General features: G+C 48.4%; 2 protein-coding genes across 3 annotated transcripts in view; one reads left to right on the top strand and one right to left on the bottom strand.

Annotated features, from left to right (window-relative positions):
- The window catches only part of DENND2A (DENN domain containing 2A), a 64,039-nt gene extending 56,636 nt beyond the window's left edge, over positions 1-7,403 (bottom strand). For both annotated transcript variants that reach the window (XM_068402323.1, XM_068402322.1), the window contains exon 1: positions 7,313-7,403. The gene's annotated coding sequence lies outside the window, so the exon portion shown is untranslated. The remainder of the gene's footprint in view (positions 1-7,312) is intronic.
- A 1,315-nt stretch (positions 7,404-8,718) lies between these two features.
- Positions 8,719-21,703, top strand: ADCK2 (aarF domain containing kinase 2). Its single transcript, XM_068402216.1, has 8 exons — positions 8,719-9,678; positions 10,412-10,558; positions 12,100-12,228; positions 12,872-12,967; positions 14,684-14,941; positions 16,413-16,541; positions 17,850-17,903; positions 18,962-21,703. The coding sequence occupies exons 1-8, from the start codon at positions 8,761-8,763 to the stop codon at positions 19,103-19,105; spliced, it is 1,875 nt and encodes a 624-aa protein (XP_068258317.1). The 5' UTR covers positions 8,719-8,760; the 3' UTR covers positions 19,106-21,703.
- The last annotated feature ends 548 nt before the right edge of the window (positions 21,704-22,251 follow it).

Genomic DNA, 22,251 nt, shown 5'->3' on the forward strand with positions numbered 1-22,251 from the left:
CCCAAGCAAACCTGGCTGGCAGTGTCCCAGTGGTGGGATGATGACCTCGCCTGAAATGTACAAGAAGGTCTCAGAGATATAGTAACTCCTAACAAGTTTAATTAGTAAAAACTGACATTTAATCACCACTGTAACTATTGAATCCACCCTGCTAAATTCCTGGAACTAACAGTATGCCAGCGGCAGCTGGTTTCCCTAACCCGGGAAGGGGAAGAAGCACTGAAACAAAGGATGAAGATTATACCAGCACCCACAGCGTTCGTTCCAGCAGGACATTACTCTCTCGAGCTTCTGTCTTCCTATTACGCTTGACTTCCCCTCAGCTTTACCATGGGACAGTGCTATTTGCAGAAAAGACAGAAATAAGGCTCTCAATACATGTTATCTGCATTAAAGAAAGGAGTCCTAGTGTTTCAAACTTCTTGCAAGGAACATTTCTCGTGAGCCCCGTTTTGGGGTCTTTGTTGCACACACACAGCACCCCACATTTGACAAGCAAATGTTTAGGCAACATGTTTACCTCAGGGCAGTACAAGCCCATGGGGGTTCAGCATAGGATTACCCTGGCCATCACACCAGGATTATCCCAAGAGCACAACCTCTGTTGGCAACTGCAATGGTGACAGGCTGGAATCACATGATATGGTTCAGAGCTGCTCAGAGTCATCTCGGCACAGGAGGGATGGGACCATCATGATGGCAGAGCCCCAAGGGTGTTTCATTTCAGGCTGTATGCCATGAGTTCCCACTGAGCTCCTGGCTCACTAAAAGACATGGTGAAGACTTGCATGAGCAGCAGGCAAGTATCCATTGCTCCAATCAGGAACCGGACTGGGGACTTACGACTTTCACCTCATCAGTCCCATATCTACAGACACAGAGTACCTTGACCCAATTAGGTGGTGAACCATTTGAAGGTTGGGACAGATCTTGAATAGGACTGGTCTATAGGACCTTAAGTATTCACTTATGTAAGACAGTGATGATGCCTTCTAGTGCCATACCAACAACAGACACCTTGAACTGGTCCTCAGCTTGTTCTGTGCCAGGCTTCCAACCAAGGACACAGCCCTCGGTTGAAAACCCAGGTTGTAAAGGGTCAGCGGCTCCAGGAACTCCAGCTTCTTTGTCTTAGGCACCCAACTTCGAGATCACCCAAGGCCCCTGTGGAAGCCTACATTTCAAAGCACAGCCTTCATGAAGCCTGGAATTCAATCATACGGTATACACAAAGCTGACCACGGACACCGAGAATGAAGGCGGTCTTCACTAAAACCTGGGCTGAAACCACCACTGAACAGCATGCATATTCACACATTTTCAGCCTTTGCTTTCATTTCCAGTAGCTGGTAAAGCCGCTTAGAGGTAAAAAACAGAGAAAAATCCCATAAGCAAGATAAGCATGCTATTGTCCTTTCCATTGGACTTCAGAACCACAATCAAGAAAAGAAAACAGTGTCTTCTCCAGCCTTGTCTGGGTAAAACGGTGCTTACACATTGGCACACCCCAGATGCAATGTTATTTGAGCTGCATCTAGGCAAAACCAGGCTTGCTCATTTACTGTCAGAACTCGAATGCAACAAGGAATTTCTTTCTAGCCACATCCCACTCCCTTCTTCCCTGTGGAGAGTCTTCTCAGTCCTTAAGGAACTGCTATGCAAGTTAATTAAAAGTCCTGTTTCAGCATTTCCTTCATAGTAGAGGCCTCTTCCAGCCAGCTCTTGGGATCCTGCCAACAGACATATCAGCCACTAGTACTTAAATCCTTCCACTAAAAAATGCTTCCCTAAAGAGCTTATACCCCAGTACTGGATGCCTAAGAGCGCTGATCATCAGAATTAACCAGCCTCAACAAGAGCTTAAGAGAGGTTCTTCTCCACTCTCATGGGCTTAATGGTACACTACAGAGCCTTTTCTCCTCTTGGGCTGGTCTCCACTTAGGAAGGAGCAGCTTCAGCACAGTTTCAGTCAGGAAATAAACGCCAGGTGCCACAAAAGGAAGAGAGAACCAGCTGCCTTGGATGATGCATTCAGGGGGATCCAAAAGAACACAACACTTATCACAGAATCACAGAATGTTAGGGATTGGAAGGGACCTCGAAAGATCATCTAGTCCAATCCCCCTGCCAGAGCAGGATTGCCTAGACCATATCACACAGGAACGCGTCCAGGCGGGTTTTGAATGTCTCCAGAGAAGGAGACTCCACAACCTCTCTGGGCAGCCTGTTCCAGTGTTCGGTCACCCTCACCGTAAAGAAGTTTTTCCTCAAATTTAAGTGGAACCTCCTGTGCTCCAGCTTGCACCCATTGCCCCTTGTCCTGTCAAGGGATGTCACTGAGAAGAGCCTGGCTCCATCCTCATGACACTTGCCCGTTACATATTTATAAACATTAATGAGGTCACCCCTCAGTCTCCTCTTCTCCAAGCTAAAGAGACCCAGCTCCCTCAGCCTCTCCTCATAAGGGAGATGTTCCACTCCCTTAATCATCTTTGTGGCTCTGCGCTGGACTCTCTCTAGCAGTTCCCTGTCCTTCTTGAACTGAGGGGCCCAGAACTGGACACAATATTCCAGATGCGGCCTCACCAGGGCAGAGTAGAGGGGGAGGAGAACCTCTCTTGACCTGCTAACCACACCCCTTCTAATACACCCCAGGATGCCATTGGCCTTCTTGGCCACAAGGGCACACTGCTGGCTCATGGTCATCCTGCTGTCCACTAGGACCCCCAGGTCCCTTTCCCCTATGCTGCTCTCCAACAGGTCTGCCCCCAACTTGTACTCATACGTGGGGTTGTTCTTGCCCAGATGCAGGACTCTACGCTTGCCCTTGTTATATTTCATTAAGTTTCTCCCCGCCCAACTCTCCAGCCTGTTCAGGTCTCTCTGAATGGCTGCGCAGCCTTCCGGCGCGTCAGCCACTCCTCCCAGTTTTGTGTCATCAGCGAACTTGCTGACAGTGCACTCTATTCCCTCATCCAAGTCATTAATGAATATATTGAATAGTACTGGTCCCAGTACCGACCCTTGAGGGACTCCACTAGACACAGACCTCCAACTGGACTCTGTCCCATTGACCACCACTCTCTGGCTTCTTTCCTTCAGCCAGTTCACAATCCACCTCACTACCCGATCATCCAGACCACACTTCCTCAGTTTAGCTGCGAGGATGCTGTGGGAGACAGTGTCAAACGCTTTACTGAAATCGAGATAGACCACATCCACAGCTTTACCATCATCTATCCACCGGGTTACATCCTCATAAAAGGCTATCAAGTTGGTTGAGCATGACTTCCCCTTGGTGAAGCCATGTTGACTGCCCCTAATGATCCCCCTATCCTTGATGTGCCTAGAGACAGCATCAAGAACAAGTTGTTCCATCACCTTTCCGGGGATGGAGGTGAGGCTGACCGGTCTATAGTTACCCGGGTCCTCCTTCTTGCCCTTTTTGAAGACTGGAGTGACATTCGCTTTCCTCCAGTCCTCAGGCACCTCTCCCGTTGCCCACGACTTCGCAAAGATGATGGAGAGTGGCCTAGCAATGACTTCCGCCAGCTCCCTCAGCACCCGCGGGTGCATCCCATCAGGGCCCATGGATTTATGGATGTCCAGATTGCTTAATTGGTCCCTGACCCAGCCCTCATCTACCAAGACAGATTCCTCCTCTATCCTGACTTCTTCTGGGGCCTCAGGGGTCCGGGGCTCCTCAGGACAGCCTCCAGCAGTATAGACAGAGGCAAAGAAGGCATTCAGTAACTCCGCCTTCTTTTTATCCTCTGTCTCCAGGGCCCCCACCTCATTCATCAGTGGGCCTACATTGCCTCTAGTGTTGGCTTTACCTGCAATGTATTTGAAGAAGCCCTTTCTCTTGTCCTTGACCTCTCTTGCAAGGTTTAATTCCAAGGAGGCCTTAGCTTTCCTAGTTGCCTCCCTACATCCTCTGACAACAGACTTATATTCCTCCCAAGTGGCCAGCCCCTCCTTCCATGATCTCTACACCCTCTTCTTCCACTTGAGTTTGCCCAGCGGTTCCCTGTTTAACCATGCAGGTCTCCTGGTACCCTTCCTTGACTTCCTACTTGTTGGGATGCTCTGATCTTGAGCTCGGAAGAAGCAGTCCTTGAATGCTAACCAACTCTCTTGGGCCCCCTTACCTTCTAGTACCCTGTCCCATGGGATTTCCCCTAGCAATTGCTTGAAAAGGCCAAAGTTGGCCCTCCTGAAGTCCAGGGTTGTGATTCTGCTAGCTATTCTGTTCCTGCCACATGAGATCCTGAACTCTACCAGCTCATGGTCACTACAACCAAGGCTGCCCTCAACCTTCACCTCTTCAACCAGACCCTCCTTGTTAGTGAGGATAAGATCCAGCAGTGCTCCTCTCCTAGTTGACTCATCCACCATTTGCATCAGAAAGTTATCATCAATGCACTGGAGGAACCTCCTGGACTGAGGATGGCTGGCTGAGTAGGCCTCCCAGCAAATATCAGGGTAGTTGAAATCCCCCACAACAACCAGGCCCTGTAATTGAGAGACTGCTCTCAGCTGCCTGTAGAAGGCCTCATCACCCTCCTCATCCTGATCCGGTGGCCTGTAATAGACACCCACAACAGTATCACCCCTGCCAGCCTGCCCCTTAATTCACACCCACAAACTCTCAACTCGCTCCTGATCCGCCCCTGGACAGAACTCAATACATTCTAGCTGCTCACTCACATAAAGAGCAACTCCACCACCTCTCCTTAGCGGCCTGTCTTTCCTGAACAAGACATAGCCATCCATGACCACATTCCAGTCATGCGAGGCGTTGATGATGACATTATCGGTCACTTCTGAAATGCCCAGCATCTCCCCGTTTAACAGTCTGGCACTGTTGCACGAAGATCTCATCGCCAAATTTCTTAAACTGTGGGCAAGGATTACATTTGTCTCTGTGCCCTCAGAACGCCCAGCAAACCAGAGGTTTTAATTCCTGTCCATATGAATTAGTTATTATGACTGATATTCAGAATATCTCAGTGGAAAAGCTCCTACTTAGTTAAGATCACCTCTGAAAACCATAGCCTTGCGGCTTACGTGGTCTTTATCATCTCCTTGTCAAAATGAACATTTCTAACACATAAATATGCCAGGCATGGAAGAAAGACAAGCATACTGTAAGCGCTTGACAAAGGATCTAAATGCCCTTCTTGTTTTTAGAGAACAGAAAGCATCACGTGGTTGTCTCTGCAGACAAAATGTCCTAAAAGATTTCCCAAGGCAGCCATCTGGGGACACTATCGATAGCAGCACTTTGGGACACTCCACGTGCACTTGTGGTCTACAAGGAGGATCGTGCTTGGGGATCTGAGCTGATGAACAAGGAGCAACTTCCTGGTGGACTGTCAGGACAGGGATGTGCCAAAGGCCAACCCAGGCTTCAGCACACAACCTTCTTACCCACAGGCAAAGAGAGGTCCCAGATGAGCCAAAAATCTTTAGCCTGCTTTTTACACCCGGGTCCTCCAGCACCCTTTGTTTTCAGTGCTTTCTCTTCGGTTTCTCAAAGAGACGCTGTATTACCCTGGGAAATCCCGTGGCTTTCCTCTCATTTCCATATTTAAGAGTTTTCAGTTGTTTCCAAGTCTATCCCAACATGGTAGGTACCCATTCTCACATGCTGAAACACTGCTTCGATTATTTTAAAAAACTCAAACAAACAAAAAAAACCCCAAAACTGCCAAACCCTACAAACGCTACCCCGATGACAACAATTCAGAATACAACACATGGGTTGAGGAAACACATTCCCTTCCTCTGGCGTGATGCAGTAATGACTCCCTTTCTGGTGGCTCAGAAACGGAGCCAGTACACTTTACTGGACTTTGCTACCACACACCAAGAATGAGTGGTCAGTAAGGTGGCAGCCAACACAGAAAATAGCTTTTTAATCCACCAGCAACACCAGCAGCTCCCTACCAGTACCAAATGAAAGCCCCATGGAAATCGCTCTGCCCCTCTCTCTATCCTCCCAGCTGAGGTCCAGGCCAGAGATGTTCCTCTCCAAAAGCAACAACCCTGCTTAAATGGCAAAAGCAAAGGTGGCCAGGAACACCTCAGGGTCAGGAACAACTCCCATACAACTTGCTGACCTCTCCAGGAAACAAACTGTGCTCTTGAAAAGAGCAGGATTAATCACTCCATGCTTAGCGCTTACTACCTGCTCCTGCAAGGCTCCAGCGCAGCCCCAAGGAGTCAGAAAGCCTCAATCCCACCTAGACCATCCCTCTTCCAGCCAGGCTCCTTGGAGACTCATAAAACCAAACCCTCTGCAAGTGTCCCAAATACACCTTGCACGGTTTACCCTCCAGTTTGCATTTGACACTCTGGGACCACAGTAGCAGACAACTGTAAATTCTTCCTCATTCCCTTCCCAGCTGCCGTTTTCCCCCTGACTCCCCCTGACTCTGTGCCTAATCCATTGGCACCCATCATCCCCGGGTACCACAGCGGGAAGGTCAGTTGGTGTTTCTCTCTCCAGGACAGGTAAATATTCTCATGGATCCCAAGTGGGAGTCAGAAATGCCACCCCGTTAAGCTGCAGGCTGCACCCAAGTGCAGATGCTTCCTCCCGCCAAAGGCAAAGCAAGAGGAAAGCAGGCTATCCAGGGCAGAAAGAAACGCACCGCTACGATCATGGAGGGAATCAGCGTTTTACTGAAATTGAGGGGGACTCTGCTGCTTGCTCCGGTAGGGCCCAGGTTTCACCCAAAGCTCAGCGCTTCCTCGTCTTTTTTGTTGCGGGAGACCGAGGCAGGGCTGAGTCCACCCAGGGGCCTCACGCCGGGCGGCGGGGCTGCCTCCGCCCCGTCGCTCACGAAACACTTGGGCCGGCTGTTCAGCAGCGGGGCCGTCGCCCTCCCCGCGTCCCTCCGGCTCTTCTCCCACTCGCCCGCGGCCGAGAGCCGCTCCGGCAGCCGAGCCGGCCCACCCGCACCCGGCGGGGACGGAGGGAGCAGCGGCGCTCCCCGTCCCGGCGGGAAGGCGGCGGGGGCGACCGGCGGTGCCCTCAGCGGCCGGGAGGGTGGGGGTCGGCTCACGCCCCCCGTTTTCCGTCTCTGCAGCCGAACACGTTACTGGGGGGAAAAATAAAAGCCGATTTGGGGGCTGAAGGGCAAAAGGAATTAGTCATTTCTTGGAGCGGCACCGATTCCCCGAGCCCCGACCGCCGCCCCGGGAGACGAGCGGTCTGCAGACGCCGGGGGCTACGTCCCGGCACCTCCGCCCGCTCTCCCCCGGTAACGCCCGCCCCTGCCACAGCCCCTCCGCGCCCCCCTACCTTCCTCGGCGGCGGGGGTGGGGGTCCGTGCCCCGGCATGGCGACGGCGGCGCCCAGCGCCGGGCTGGCGGCGTGCGGACGCGCGGCTGGGGGCTCCCCGCCCGCCACGCCATGCAGCGCCGCGCCGCTGCCGCTGCCACCGACCCCCGCCGGCACCAGCCCCGGCCCCGGCCCGGCCCCGCCCGGCCGCCCTCCGGCGGGAGCACCGCCCCGCCCCGCCGCCATGGCAACCGCGCCCGCCCCTCCGCTCGGGGGAATGGCGCGTCCTGTGCTGCCGGCACCCGGGCGCTCGGCACGGCTGGGCCGGGGGGAGCACAGAGGTGCGGGGGGGTGCCGGTGGCAAGGCCAGAAGTTAAAAGCAGAGCTGGGGTGCACAAGACGCCTTTCTGGTTGCAAACAGAAATATCCGAGGGCAAGTGGACAGTCCGTACTTGCTATCGAAACGGCACCAGTTACTCCAACAGGTTCCCGTCGCTGAAGGAACCTGTCACAGCGTCTGACCAGCTCACAGGCACCTCAGGAGAAAGCGGCCGGCCAGGAAAGCCTCAAGCCTGTGAAATAATTCCCATCAGCTGAGCTGTTCACCTGCGTGGGGCCGTAATCAAGCTCTCTGTCGGCATTGAATTTCACTTGGTCAGATCTGAGCTACCTCTTAAAGCGAGGGAGGGATCTGGATTGGAAAGTGGATTAATTCTTCCTGCAGGTTTTTGGTTCTCAGGGTAAATTAAAAATGGTGCGATGGGGATTTTTCCTCCAAGTAGAAGTAAGCAGTAACATACACCCAAAGCTGGGAACCAACCGAACACCCAGTGTGAAAGGCCACAGCAGGTTTATTAGTTTAGATTTATAAAAGGCACGTGTCCTTTGCGAAGGAAACAAGAAATCCTCCGCAGCCGTGTAATTGCAAACGAGGTTAATACAATGCCGGTTGACTTGGGAATAAGCAGGAAACCCATCACTGCCATCAGAGCAGAAAGCCCAAGGTTCAGAGCAAGCCTGGAAGATGAAACGACTCGGTAGCTCTATGAAATACCATCATCACCTCAGCAGCCTTTTTCCTTTTCATTTTAATTTCTTTTGCCAGCTGTCATGTGCCCTCAGATACTTCTACTACTCAAAGCACTGACTGTTTCATTAACACCCCGCTAAGGAAATCACTAATAATCGTAACACTCCAACTGCTACACTCAGGCTACCACTAGAAAGCCTCGGCTTCTCGTCCTCCTCCGGTGTAGCCCAAACCTGAAGGGAATCACCTACTCACGAGGCTACAGCTCAGCCAAGCTCTTCCCCTCACAGGGCTGAGGTACCATCTGTGAGGCGGGAAGAATCACCTCACGTTCCTCCGAGGCTCTCGCTCCTGTCCCTTTAAGGGGCAGGCCGCCACCGCCCGCCTTCCCCCCCGCCCCGGGCGGCCGTTAGCGGCCGTTAACGGCGGCGGGCGGGCGATGGTGGCGGGCGGCGCCGTGCGGCTGTTGCCGCTTCCGCGGCCCCTCCTCGGGCGGGCCACTGGGGCGAGGGGGACGCGGTCCGGTTGGGCGGCGGCGGGGCACGGTGGGCTGCGTGCCGGGCGCTGGGTCGCGGTGGCCTTGGCGGTGCCCGCTGGGAGCGGTTGGAAGGAGAGGCCGGGGCAGCGGGGGCCGGTGTGGGTGGGAGAGCGCGGCCCGGAGCGGCCGCCTCGGGGGCTGCTGCGACGTTTGGGTCTGGTGGTCCGGTTGGGTCTGCGGGCCTGCGGGTTGCTGCTGCGCTTCGGCCCCCTGCTGCTGCTCTACCCGCTGAGCCGCCTGTGGCCCGGCCTGGGTGCCCTGTGGCTGCGGCTGCTGCGGAGGGCGGCCGAGGCTGCCGGCCCCACCTGCATCAAGCTGGGCCAGTGGGCCAGCACCCGGAGGGACCTCTTCTCCGAGGCCTTCTGCGATGAGTTTTCCAAGCTGCACGTCGAGGTGAGCCCACACCCGTGGGGCCACACTGACGAGCTCCTGAGGAAGGCCTTCGGTGAGGACTGGACAGGCATCCTCAAGTTCCAAAGCCGGGAGCCGGTCGGCTCGGGCTGCGTCGCCCAGGTGTATAAAGCCTATGCTGACCTCACAGCTATCGCTGGTTCCCAGGCCAAGGAGCTAGCGCAACGCCCGGAGTTATGGTCTGCTTATGAAGCATGGGAAGTGTCAGGCTTTAGAGGCCTCATCAGGTGGCTGAGGAGGAGGAAGAGCGAGGAGATGCGGGATGAGAGGAGCAGGGAGGAGCTGAGCCCAGCAGACTGGTCCCGGGGAAGTCCTGTGAGTGGGATGTCCCTTATGGAGCAGATGGCCCAGCCGCTCCTGAGTGCAAATCCTTCATCAGCCAGACATCTCATGCCTGTAGCCATTAAAGTAAGTCGTACACCTGGCCGGTAGATGTGTGAAAATTGAGTGTGCTGGATGAGGCTGATCAGGTTTTGATTCCCATGGAGATAAGTAGCTGGCTGAGGCCAGGTAGAGTGAGAGAAGTGATGCTCATCTCCCTTGGTGTCTTTTCTCAGCGCTTTGGTTCCAGCCAGCTGTAATCCAGACTTGCAGTGGCCCCAGCTCTTCCCAGCCCAGAAAGCTCGAGTATGCATATTGCCCGTGGCATCTTTGACATGGCATGTGTATACCAGAAATGCCTGCAAGGGCCCAGTTTTTATTAAAATAATGAATATTAAGCTTGGTTTCACCTTTCAGAAAATGAAACCCCTTCTCTCCTCACATGAAGAAATCTGGAAGAGCAGTTCTTTCCAGCAAAGCTTATTTAAAGAAATCTTACATTTGAGCTGTCCCAAATACTAGTCAGTACTTCATGGCACAGGGAGGGCGGGAGTGCAAAAGCAATGGAAAATGGCATTGGGTGAGACTGTAGGCTCCAGCACAGATATGTTCCATTTGAAGATTATAATGTGTTTCTTTACAGCTTAATTCAGGGCAAAATGTAAATTCTTCTGAGGACTAGCTGCGGAGGCCTTGTTAGCTCGCAGTTTTATAGGCTGGGTTCTGTCTATTTGGAATGCATCACTTCAGCTGATTGAAATGGACTGTCCTTTTTACAGTGTTTGGGAAGTTGATCTTGCCACTGTTCATTCTTGCGCAGGTACTGCACCCTGGGCTAGTCCACCAAGTCCAGATGGATCTGTTTCTCATGAAGATGGGTAGCCACATCATTGGACTTCTCCCTGGATTCAAGTGGCTCAGTTTGACAGAGATTGTGGAGGAGTTTGAGAAGCTTATGATTCAGCAGGTGCGTGCTGAGCCATGGTCCCCACGTAGTGAAACAAAGCTGCCCTTTGTCTTGCTACTGGCTGGCTCTAACTGTTTGTCCGGCTACTTTTTAGAGGGTTAGATGAAGGCTTGCATGTTCTTTAATTATGTTCTTTATTCTAATCAGTCATGTAATGTTGCTGTAGGAAAGCTTATATGGTCAGTGTAAAAAAGCAAAGCAATTAAAAAAATTAATCTTTATTAGATTTAAAAATCTTTTTTAGACTTTGAGTATGTTTTCTGGTGAACAGCCTGAACAGCTAGCTAGCCATATTCTCAGTCCTTTTTGCAGCATTGTGAAAGATGAACACTGGTGAGACACCTCTCCTTAGGAAAAGAATCTCTCCAAACAAGTGCTCAGACATGCGTTTTTTCTCTTTAATCGTACATATATGTTTGCAATCTGTACTCACGGGTCATGTTTGTTAGCACTGAGATATATATTGGCATAACTAATATACTTTCACGTAAGTTAATCACATAAGTTAATAATATATTCTATATTGTATTATCATCAGACTCATAGTATCAGTGAAGTTAAGCTTTGCAAACAGATCTGAAAACATGTCCTGATTCACTGATGTCTTCTAAAGACACAGTCCTGAAATGTCCTTACTACCAAACTTACAAAGATTTCACTACATGCTTAATTAGGCTTATGCTTCTATTAAAATGAACCATTATCTGCTAATTTCATTTTTGTGTCTAGATTGCAGAGTCTGAAGCTTTTGAAAGCCTTAATTCTTTTCTACTATTGCAAAAAATCTACACAGTAAATCCATGTTGTAAAGTGTTGACTGTATTCAGATGTGACTTGAGGTCGTTAGTACTAGTTTAGTCAGGCAGAGCTTTTGGTGGATGCGCTGAAGACTGAGGATTAGGAGATCATCTGATAGGCTTTGTTGGAACTTCCTTTCATTTCTCTTTGAAAGAACAAGTAGTATTCCTGGGATATTTCCCATTGCCAGAGGAGGGAGGTGAGGCAAGGTTATCCTGCCTCCTTGAGCAGTGTCAGTGGGCAGGAGAGATGCCCTTGTGTCAAGGCACTGAATCACTGAAGAGCTGGGGCCAGGGCTTTGCATAGTGGATTATTTTGTATGTGTTACATTAAATGTCTTCCTGCTGTGGCTGCCTGTCTGTAAAGTGAGGCTAGGGCTGCAGTTCTACCCGGTCTGCCTGCCTTGCTATTTGGATGGTAAGCTTTGGTTCAGGATCTGCCTTACCCTTGAAAATAATGCAGTCCTGCTATTTTTTGAGACACCATGCCTATAGTAAGAGTCACCCATATTTCAAAGGTGCTGGGTTGTGGGCCATCTGTTACCCAGTCTGTTATTCTACTCTTCCATCAGGAAAGCTATAAGCATGTAAGAAGCACCACTCTTTTGTTTTCATTCTGGCTTTCTGACTAGTTTTGTTGGTGTTGAGTATTGCACTGTATAGTCATATCCTCATACAGGATCCTGATGATCTAATTCTAATTGCATCTAATTTCCAACCTGCTTTTTCTTTTTCTCCCTTGAGATTGATTTACGCTACGAAGCCAGAAATCTGGAGCGCTTCCGACAAAATTTCCTAGATGTCGATTTTGTGAAGTTCCCAACTCCCCTCTGGCCTTTGGTAACGACAGATGTTCTAGTGGAAACATTTGAGGTAAGAATGGCAGGGTCTGGGAGCGGTGGTAGCAGTGAGAAGGCCCTTAGGAGAATATGCCAAGGAGGTGTTTTTTGAGAAGGAGCGATCAGAGGCAGAAGGATACTTCTATTTCTTTAGAGATTGGTGTCCTTAGTTTCTCTTCCACTCTTTGTTTGTAAACAGTGCATCCCAGAAGACAGGTGGCAGACAACTCCATATAGAAGTGAACACTTGGCCTGAAACCAAGCAGAACAGTAGTGTGTCCAGCCACCATGTGCTTGCCTATGCTTTGCAAACCAACACCACGCTTCACCTCTCCTCTGTGGTGGGTCAAAGCAAGGAGCTCAGCAATCTGACACTTTCTGATGCTTGCCTCACTTCCCTTGTGGATGTTTGAATCATAGACCAAAGCTACTCCCAGCCTTAGTTTTCATGCATGTGATCTTGGCAAGAGCATTTCTGCCCCAGGCTATATCACACCTTCTTTCCAAAGAACAAACCCTTGCTTCTCTGATGTTCTCCATCACAGCAGGTACAGCCTCTATTGAGCAGGTCCTTTCTAGGGTATTATAACCATCCGTCAAGTCTGGGCACCTAGGTAAAGGTGTGGTTGAAGGTGGGACACAGGGTGTGTTTGACTCCAGCTCCATCTTTATTTCAGGAGAGTGAGCCTATTTCGCACTACCTGCATGCAGAGATTGCTGCGGAGCTGAGACAGAGACTTGCAAAGATGGGCATGGACATGCTGCTAAAGATGGTAGGCACTTGGCCGAGGCTGGAAGTGAGGGTTGTGTTCCTGCAGAAACTATTGAGTTGGGGTGGTAAGACTATGGCTAAAGAGAGAATTTGTTTGCTTCCCATGTTTCCTACCCTTCTCCCCATGGACTCGGATACAGCTGTGCCTTTTGGAGTCGGCCTGTAAATGCCAGGTGTCTAGCAGTAACCCAGGACTCGGGCTGCTAGGGCACTGTGCAGCTCCTGACCTGGCAGAGGGAGGGTCTGTACTTCATGTGCAAAGTAGCACAAGGTCTGAGTAATGCCTGGGCTAGGTACCCACTACTGTAGACTTTGATTCGGAGCTTCTTTTGCTGCAGAAGGGCGATCTGCTTGCACACAGTAAGGTCTTCCTGTGCAACTCAATCAGTGCATTGCTTAGGAAACCCACTAATCCATTTAGTGATTATTCACATATTGCCCAAGTGCTATAAAGTGCAATGTAATTGGCAAATATCATGCTCTCTGCAGAGACTATGGATGCCACTCACAAAGAAAACAGCTAGCTAGCTTCATTTATTGACGACTCCTCCAAAACTCTCTTTTTAAAGGAGTAAAGAAAACAAACCTGGCCAGATTCAGCTTATGATTCAGCTTCTGTCTGTCTAGTTCTTTTGTGGTTGAAATAATCACAAATGATCTGGAAAGGATTGTTGAGAAGGTGACACAATTGGCTTGTGAGGAGCCATGAGAACTAGCGAGGAAGAGTTGCAAAAGAACCTCACAGTACTGAGTGTGTGGGCAGTAAGTGTCAGATGAAATTCGCTTGATCACTGCAACATCATGCTAGGGCGATGGCAAGGCCTGCAGTTCTGACAGACTGAAATAGCTTTTACCACTCAGAAAAGCAATGGTGTAACTAGAAGAGTTTTACGCTAACCTTGGATTCAATGGTTAGGAGCAAAGCAAAACCCCCAAATGTTAGGAGCAGAAAAAAATGAGAGAGCAAAGAAACAACATTATGGCTGTAAGTAAAACAAATACCTGTTTCTTGAATACTCTGTGCAGTTCTAGTCCCTTGCTGTCCAGGACCCTCCATTTCAAGGGCTGTAATAGAAGAGATGCAGAGGAAGGCAGTCAGGATGCTCCACTGGTGTGGAATGGCTTCCATACTGCAATGGTGAAATAATTTGGACTCTTAACTCTGGAAAGGGGAGAAAAGAGAGCTTATGACAGGGATATATGCAGTCATGAGTGCATTAGAGTGAATGTGGAACTATTGTGTATGGTTTCTCAAAACAGGACAATGAAGACGTAAAATCAGAGGTCATTTTTTCAGGCAACAGCTAAAAAAAGATCTCCTTTTTTCACACAGCTCTAATTATTTATGTGGCAATGGGATAAATTTGTAGAAATCCATGAAATACAGAGATAACTTCCTTGGGGCAGGAAGGTCCAGGTGGCCAGGAGGGTTATTGGGGAAGTACTGTCTTGTGCTTGCACTCTTGCTAGTCCTTTCTGGTGCTAACTTCTAGCAGAGGCAGAGAAGTGCTACATACCTTTGTTTCGTCTTCTCTTAACTTGTTTTCCTTACTTTTCAATACAGTTGTAATGTTAGTTGATGTCCCAAACTAGATAAACTTAACCAGTCACTATAACCCATGACAGTGAACAGATGAACCTCTGCTATTTGCCTGGGAGTTTTGGTGTGGGGAGATTTGGTTGGAATGAGCCCCTCTAAGACTTGCCTGTCCTCTAGGTCTTTGTTGACAACTTTGTCCATGCTGACCTGCACCCTGGGAACATCCTGGTTCAAGGCACGGCCCACATCAGCACCAGCTGCAAGGAGCAGACAGCCATCGTGGACCTGTGTGACACACTCGTGGTGGAAGTGCAAGTGCAGCCGCCTGTGAGGCGGCTCTGCCTGGTGCTGCTGGACGCGGGGATCGTGGCGGAGCTGCAGAGCGCCGACATGCAGAACTTCCGGGCAGTTTTCACGGCTGTGGTCCAGGGCCAGGTGAGGCCTTTGTCATGCAGCTGGGGAAGGGAGACAGCTGGAGAGTCTGATGGCCAAAGTGGTATTTTCTCTCTGTTTCCCCTTACAATCCTCCCTAAGAGGGCAGAGGAGACTTGCTAGCGTGGAAGCTATACCAGACGCAGGGATAAGATGTTCAGCTACAGCAAGGGGGCTGCCAGAGTGGAGAGATTTCAGTGGCCCAGGAAACGGAAGGTGTTAAGGGGAGCATTGGCTGGCACTCCCTGGTTAGGAGTGCTTCTGACGCAATTTAGGACTGCCTGGGAGCTACTTGTGTTTGAGACTGTTGCAGAATCTGCCAGGTTTTGCTAGAGAAGAGGAGGGAATGGATTAACGTCTTGGTCTTCCACACATATTCCCTTCTGCAGCCTTGCTGCTGGAAAGCGCATATGCCATCCTCCATTTTGCTGTTGTGTCAGCATCTGTAGAGAAGAGGAAGCAAAACAGGTGGGGGTGGGGGGGTCTGGCCTCTGCCAGGCTCCTCTGTATAAGGGGAACTACTTTATCCTCCTTCCCACTTTTTTAAAATACACTCTCAGATGGACTAGAGAATCCAGTGCTGATGTCTCCTGTTCATTCTGAGAACAAGCATCTGTGCTCATTCTTGCACGTTGCTGTTTCTCAGCTGTGGGTTGGATGGCTCACCAGTGTATCTCAAGAGGAACATGTTTTAACTTGGTCTGTTTAATCTGCTGAAACATACCAAGGAGTCAGTGCTAAGCTGTGTATTCAGGCCCATCCTGTGCTGCCAGACTTGCTTCTCAGCTACTAAGCAAACACTGCAAACATTTGATTGCAAGTCCTTCATGGCTCAGGCTGGGTGTAATTCATGATCTATGGGTGAAAAACTTCTACACCAAGACTCACTGCCAAACCTGGGGCCTCTGGCTCTGTATGTTGCTGTCAGACACATCTTCCAAGAAGAGCTATAAAGCCTCCCACAAGTGAAGCTTCGATATGGCTCCCCCCTTTCTCACCAAGCATCTGCTGGTGTAGAATCAGCTTGTTCTTCTCCCACAGGCTGCAAATGGAAGGTTGGACTTAGCCCATAAGGGAGGTTAATGTATGCCCTTCTTTACACCATTATCTTCTCTGCTAAGAAGAAAATGCCAATCCTGTGGGTTTTATTTTTCTCCCTGTAACTTCTCCTGACTGAGAGATGTCTTTGTTATGTTCTACCTTACAAGGCCTGCAAGAAAAATAAGCAGGGTTTTGCCAGATACCAGCTAAGACTTTTGGACCAGTTCTGCTCTTCCTGCACCTGCTTCTCTTGATTCGTTTGGTCTCTGCTGCTGGAATGGGAAAAGCATGGCCTTGGGAGGTCTCCCTGCAGCATGCCTCCTCCAGGGGTCTGTACAGCAGAAGCCTTCTGGGGACGATGATGTGCAGCTCCCTCTAGGCCTGCTGGCACCAGTGATCAAGTTCTGATTCTCCTTTTCAAATTGTTTCACAGGGGGAGAGAGTGGCCGAACTGATCCTTCATCATGCCCGTGCTAACCAGTGCCAGGATATCGAGCGATTCAAAGCTGAGATGGCGGAACTAGTGACCAAGGTCCGGGGGAACACTATTGCCCTAGGAAAGGCAAGTGCGCAAACAATCACAGAATCAACTAGGTTGGAAGAGACCTCTGGGATCGAGTCCAACCTCCAGTCTTTTCTTAAACACTTCCAGGGATGGTGATTCCACCACCTCCCTGGGCAGCCCGTTCCAATGCCTAATAACCCTATCTGTGAAGAAATTTTTCTAATGTCTAACCTGAACCTCCCCTGGTGCAGCTTGAGGCTATGTCCTCTTGTCCTATCGCTAGTTGCCTGGGAGAAGAGACCAACACTCACCCCACTACAACCTCCTTTCAGGGAGTTGTAGAGAGCAATAAGGTCTCCCCTCAGCCTCCTTTTCTCCAGGCTAAACAACCCCAATTCCCTCAGCCGCTCCTCATAGGACATACCCTCTAGACCCTTCACGAGCTTTGTTGCTGTTCTCTGGACTTGCTCCAGCACCTCAATGTCTTTCTTGAAGTGAAGGGCCCAGAAATGGACACAATGTTCGAGGTGCGGACTCACCAGTGCCGAGTACAGGGGGACAATTACTTCCCTAGTCCTGCTGGCCACACTATTCCTGATAGAAGCCAGGATGCTGTTGGCCTTCTTGGCCACCTGGGCACACTGCTGGCTCATGTTCAGCCAGCTGTCCACCAATACCCCCGGGGTCCTTTTCCACTGGGTTGCTTTCCAGTGTCCCACCCTCCCTTACCTGTAATTCAGTGCAACTTGGCTTTCAGAAAGATCCATGTGGAACGGCCAGCCCTGGTCTTATCAGCACCAGCAACCAGTACTGGGCGCTTTTAGTCTTTCAGGTGCAGCAAAAGTCCATAAAATCCTTTCTCATTTTCTTCTACTTAAAAAACCATGTGTGTGTTTGTGGGTTTATGTGGGTGTTTTTGTTTTTGTGTTTTTTTTTTTGTTTGGGTTTTGGTTTTTTTGGGTTTTTTTTTTTTTAAATCTCTTAACATCTGCAGCTCCCTGTGAGGAGTTGCTGAGCCTGATGTTACAGCTTGCATCCTGTTAGCTGAGGCCAGCCTGGCCGCTTCAGAGAGTGTAGTATGGTGGTACTGAGCAAATTAGTGCATATTGTGTACTGCTGTGAGGTCAGACATTCTCAGCCTTCCTGGGCTGGCAGAACTGTGGGTCACAGCTGAACTCCTTATCCTGGGCAGGGTGGGGGGGATCACACCTTGATGTTGGCTGCTGTCAGCCCAAAAATCACGTCCCACCACCAGAACCAAATGCTAACAAACACTTAGAAGAATCCTGCCTGTCATGCACGCAGCTCAGTCTTCTTGACCACAGTTTTTTTGATCAGTTGTTAACTTCTCCTTTTGTATTCCAGCTTCAGGTGGCAAATCTCCTCTCGAATGTCTTTAAACTACTGATGACGCATAAGGTGAGGTTCTGTCACTGTCTGCTTTCAACAGGTGGAAGTTCATTTGGGGAGGGAAAACTACTGGGGACACGGGGGGCTGACAAGGAGGGGGACTGTGACTTTGGAAACAAATTGCTAGGAGAGGGACTGCAGGAATGCATCTATGCATAAATTAAATCTATGTTCCACTTATATATCAGTGCATGCTTTCTTCCCTGGACCTCTTTCTTGATATGTGGTTTTATAACAGCACTAGGCCATTTTACTGCTTTGTTAGAGGCCTCAAAAGTGAGGAGCTGCTCACAGAAAAGAGATTCCTTCTTATAACTGATAGTATTTGGGGGACAAGCTTCCATGGGTTGCAAACAACCTTGGAAATCAACGGAACTATGGTGGCCTGAACTAGAACAGATGATAAGGTTAAGTAAGTCAGCCACCGGGCTGGCCAGCCTGCAAAGGGTCCCCCTAAACATTCCTTAGTTAGAGCTTTTTGTCATTAAGCCTTCTTAAGCTTGTTTCTAATAACATGAAATGTAATTTAGGCCCTTACAAAGCAAGTCCTCCCAACTCCATGAGTTCTTAATGCTCTAATATGCTTTGAAACAATCCTGGTGCCTGGCAGGGAATTGGGGAGTAGTTTGTTCACATGCAGAGCAGAGGATAGTTTCCTCTGTGATCTGTGGGGGTCTTTTGAGGCTGTTCAGGTGAGCTCCCCTGAGTGCATGTGTTCAAGTATGTTGGATACCACTGCAGCTTATAACTACATTAGCAATGGTGAGTGCTCCTAAGCTCCTGCTATTCCAGTATGGAAGAAAAAAAATCCCATTCCCCTTCTTGGAACTGAAAGGGTTCCCTTAGGACACTTACCCTGAAACTGTTGCATTATTTTTGGGCCTGCCGCTGGATTTCAGCGTGTTCTGGAACTCCAAGTGATGGAGTTGCAGTATAGTTTCAGATGTGTGTATGTTCTCCCCAGCCTCTTCCCTTCCCTCTCAGCTTAGCTAGAGCTGGTACCTCTGTGGAATGGGCTCAGAAGAAATAAAGGTCTGCTGAGTCTAATCAGTTTCTTGTGGTTCTAGGTGAAGCTTGAGAGCAATTTTGCTTCCATCATCTTTGCCATCATGGTTCTGGAAGGTCTTGGTCGTTCACTGGACCCTGAACTGGATATCCTAGAGGCAGCTAAACCACTGCTCATCAAAACTGCAGCTTCTGTCCTCGAATAGACTCTAGTGGCTGCTGCCCTCTCACTGTGCAGGGTTACCTATGCCGTCTGTGGGCTGACAGAAAGAAGCTGAAGGTGAGAAGTCGCCTGTATCTTGGGGAAATGCCACGCGGTTGTTACTCTCCATTCATGTTGTCTTCAGTCATTTCAGCCCCAAGCACCAGGCATGGGATGATAGAAGGTCTGTTCCAGAAACCAGGAAGACTTTGCACAATTGGAGAGTTCTGACTCATCACACAGTTCTACGAGCTAATGTGCTCTGGTAGTTTTTAAACTGACATCTCATATAGTTTAGGTGCACAAGATCACTGCAGCCTGATGAGAAAAGCAGTCTTACTTGTCTAGAAGTCTTTAAAAAGATGTTCATTGATCAAGACTGTTTTGAAATGTATCAGGTTAAATATTTAAAAATTAAATTTACTGACTTATCTGTCACTGTGGTATAAGAAATTATGTTCTAACACCACCTAAGCAACTAATTCAGGCTGAAAAAAGCCAATAAATGTTTTTGCCTTTTGTACTTTTAACTTCTGCTTTTATTGTAGAAGTGTCCTGAGATCCTGCATGGAGGGGTCTGTTCTTAATCATTTTGGATGATGAAAACAGACGAGTCAATCTGATTTTTCAAATTTCCATACTCGAGCAGAATACTATAGGAGTTTGGATTATAAACAGGAAAAGAAAAATTTGCCTAGGCAGAAAAGCCAATTCCATAATAAAAACAACTTTTGGGAATATTTGTACTGGTCTTAGTTGTGGGTTTGGTTTTTTTTTGAGCCTTAAAAAAGTGTCTGTCTCTTCCCCCCCGCCCCCTCTGTGTGCTTTCTTCCTACCACCTTCCCTGCTGCTCCCCTCGTCTCACCTTGTCAACTCAAAACCTTAACTTGGGTTTTGCTTCCAGTAGTTAGCAAAACAAGGAGTCGAAGCATTTTCCTAATACATGGAAAACACATTGTGAATGTTTAAAATTAAATAAAGCCAGCAAAAGAGCTAGATCATACATGGCTTTTACAGTCAGTTATTTTAATAGTAGTATTAAAATTATTTTATGGTTCTATTTTAATAGTGAGAAACAGAGTCTATGAATGATTGGAAATACTGTAATACTAAATATATTCCCAGATATACTGTATGTGAAATTGCAGCAGCACCGGGTATCTGCAGTCATCTGTTTTCAGATGGTTAAGCAATGAAGAGAAAGTACATAAGCAGACAATCTGCTGGTTTATGGGGATTATAAAATAATGATTAATGATGAAGTCAAAAATAAGTTTAGATTCTGCTCAATATTTCACGTACTTTTCTTTAATCATTAGATATTCCATTTCAAATGCTTAAGGATGAAAGCAGCAGTAGAGTTTAATATCTTTTAAGTTTCAGGCTTGTTTCTGTAAGCCTAGGCAGACTCAAACTCATAACTAGGTACATAACTGTTGTCCTAACTAGCATGTGATTTTGTGTAAAAGAGAACTCAAAAAAGCAGAAAAGCAGAAAAGCAAGTAACCCCTGAACTTTACGTTAAAGAAAAATCTCCCTGTGCAACCAGCACCTGTTTTCCAGCAGTAGTGTGCATGCCCCCCCCCATTTCCACCCAGCTGGGAGGGTGGAGGTGCCAGGCACAGCACTCTGCGGCGTGTGGATCAGTTAGGCAGGTCTTGGGCACAGCCACCCATGTTCTTGCTGAGTAAATCTCAGCCAACTTTTCCAGAGGCTAAACAGAGCTTAAACCAAATGATAGAATTCCATGTCTAAAATGCAAAACTGTGCTTCACGTGTAGCTTCCATATATGCAGCAAGTTACAATTTTTTGAAACCTTAATTTAAACAAAAAAAAATGTTAAAGACTTCACCTTATATATAGGTTCATCTTTCTTTCATTTTTGCCTTCTTTTTTTTAAAACCAAAAAATCTCAGGACGGTTTATGCATATTATGGATCCTAAAGTTAAAAATAGCCCTTTTAGCTGTTAGGGCCTTACAATAGTTTGTAAACATCTCGATGAGAGACTTTTTAACTGTCTTTTTGGGGAAAGCTGAAGGCATAACCTCCCAGTTATCTCTGGAGGAACACACTCTGAGACTTGTTGCTAAGAAACTGCTGGCCATTCAAAAGATTTGGCAGAATTTCAAAGGAGCTCCCTTTTACAACTTTTCTTAGTTTTTAAGGTTTTTTTTTTTTTTAGAAACTGCTGTTACCACTGGTGCTGTGTTCCTGTTAAAGGGGTGAATTTTTATAATACTTCTGCTTTTTGCTGAGCGATGTGCCAGAAAATGTGTAACGTGTTTCTAAGTGAACATGGAATGTCAGGCAACAACATTTAAATTTTGTATCTAGTTTGGTTCTAGGTATTACTTAAAACAAGGTATCTCAAATATATGTATTTTAGCATAATTTTGTGTAAAATAAGAACATCCTTCAATATAGCTCTGAGTGTTCCAACAAATAAATTGTGCCATGTCCATTCTTCTTTCCTAAATACCCACATGAAAAGAACAGTTCAATTTCTGGCTACTCAAAGCTGTTAATAGAATTCTCTGTGACACAGTCGCTGTATTTTGTACCTCTGATGATACAAGGAAGAGGGACAGCACTTCAGGAGGGGACAATCATCACCTCCTCCCCTTTGTGAAAGAAGGCACCTCCACTAGAGTTCAATGCATTAAAAAAGAGTCCTCTCTCCTTTCCTGTTGCAGAAAACTGTCTCTTGATGTACTTTACTGTTTCCTTTCAGGGGAGGGAAGAAGCTGGTAATTTGTCCACAGGAGTGGCTGCCACCACAAGTTTTGTTAAGGAAAGTCAGTAATGCACGTTTAGAAAATCAGGGGACTCACAAGCAAGTTGCATTGTGGACTCCAGGTGGTAACTGTGTTTTACCCTATACCCTGAATGGGGAACTCTTCTCCTCCTATAGTGTTACCGGCTACCTCGGATTCTTACACAATTTGTTAACTGTCAATTCACCAATTCATTTGTCTCTGTAGCATTCTCCTCATTGATTCATGGTGAACAAAAAGTCTGTTTTCATTTTGACCAGGCACCCTACCTGCAAAGATACCTGAGTATGTTTTTGATGTAAGATTTCCTGCTTTTAGAGACTGCCAGCCTGAAAGCGAGATCGTAGGCAAGACAGACCCCCAAGCCCACCAT

Source organism: Nyctibius grandis, chromosome 5, assembly GCF_013368605.1.
Source record: "Nyctibius grandis isolate bNycGra1 chromosome 5, bNycGra1.pri, whole genome shotgun sequence".
NCBI classification, from domain to species: Eukaryota; Metazoa; Chordata; class Aves; order Nyctibiiformes; family Nyctibiidae; genus Nyctibius; species Nyctibius grandis.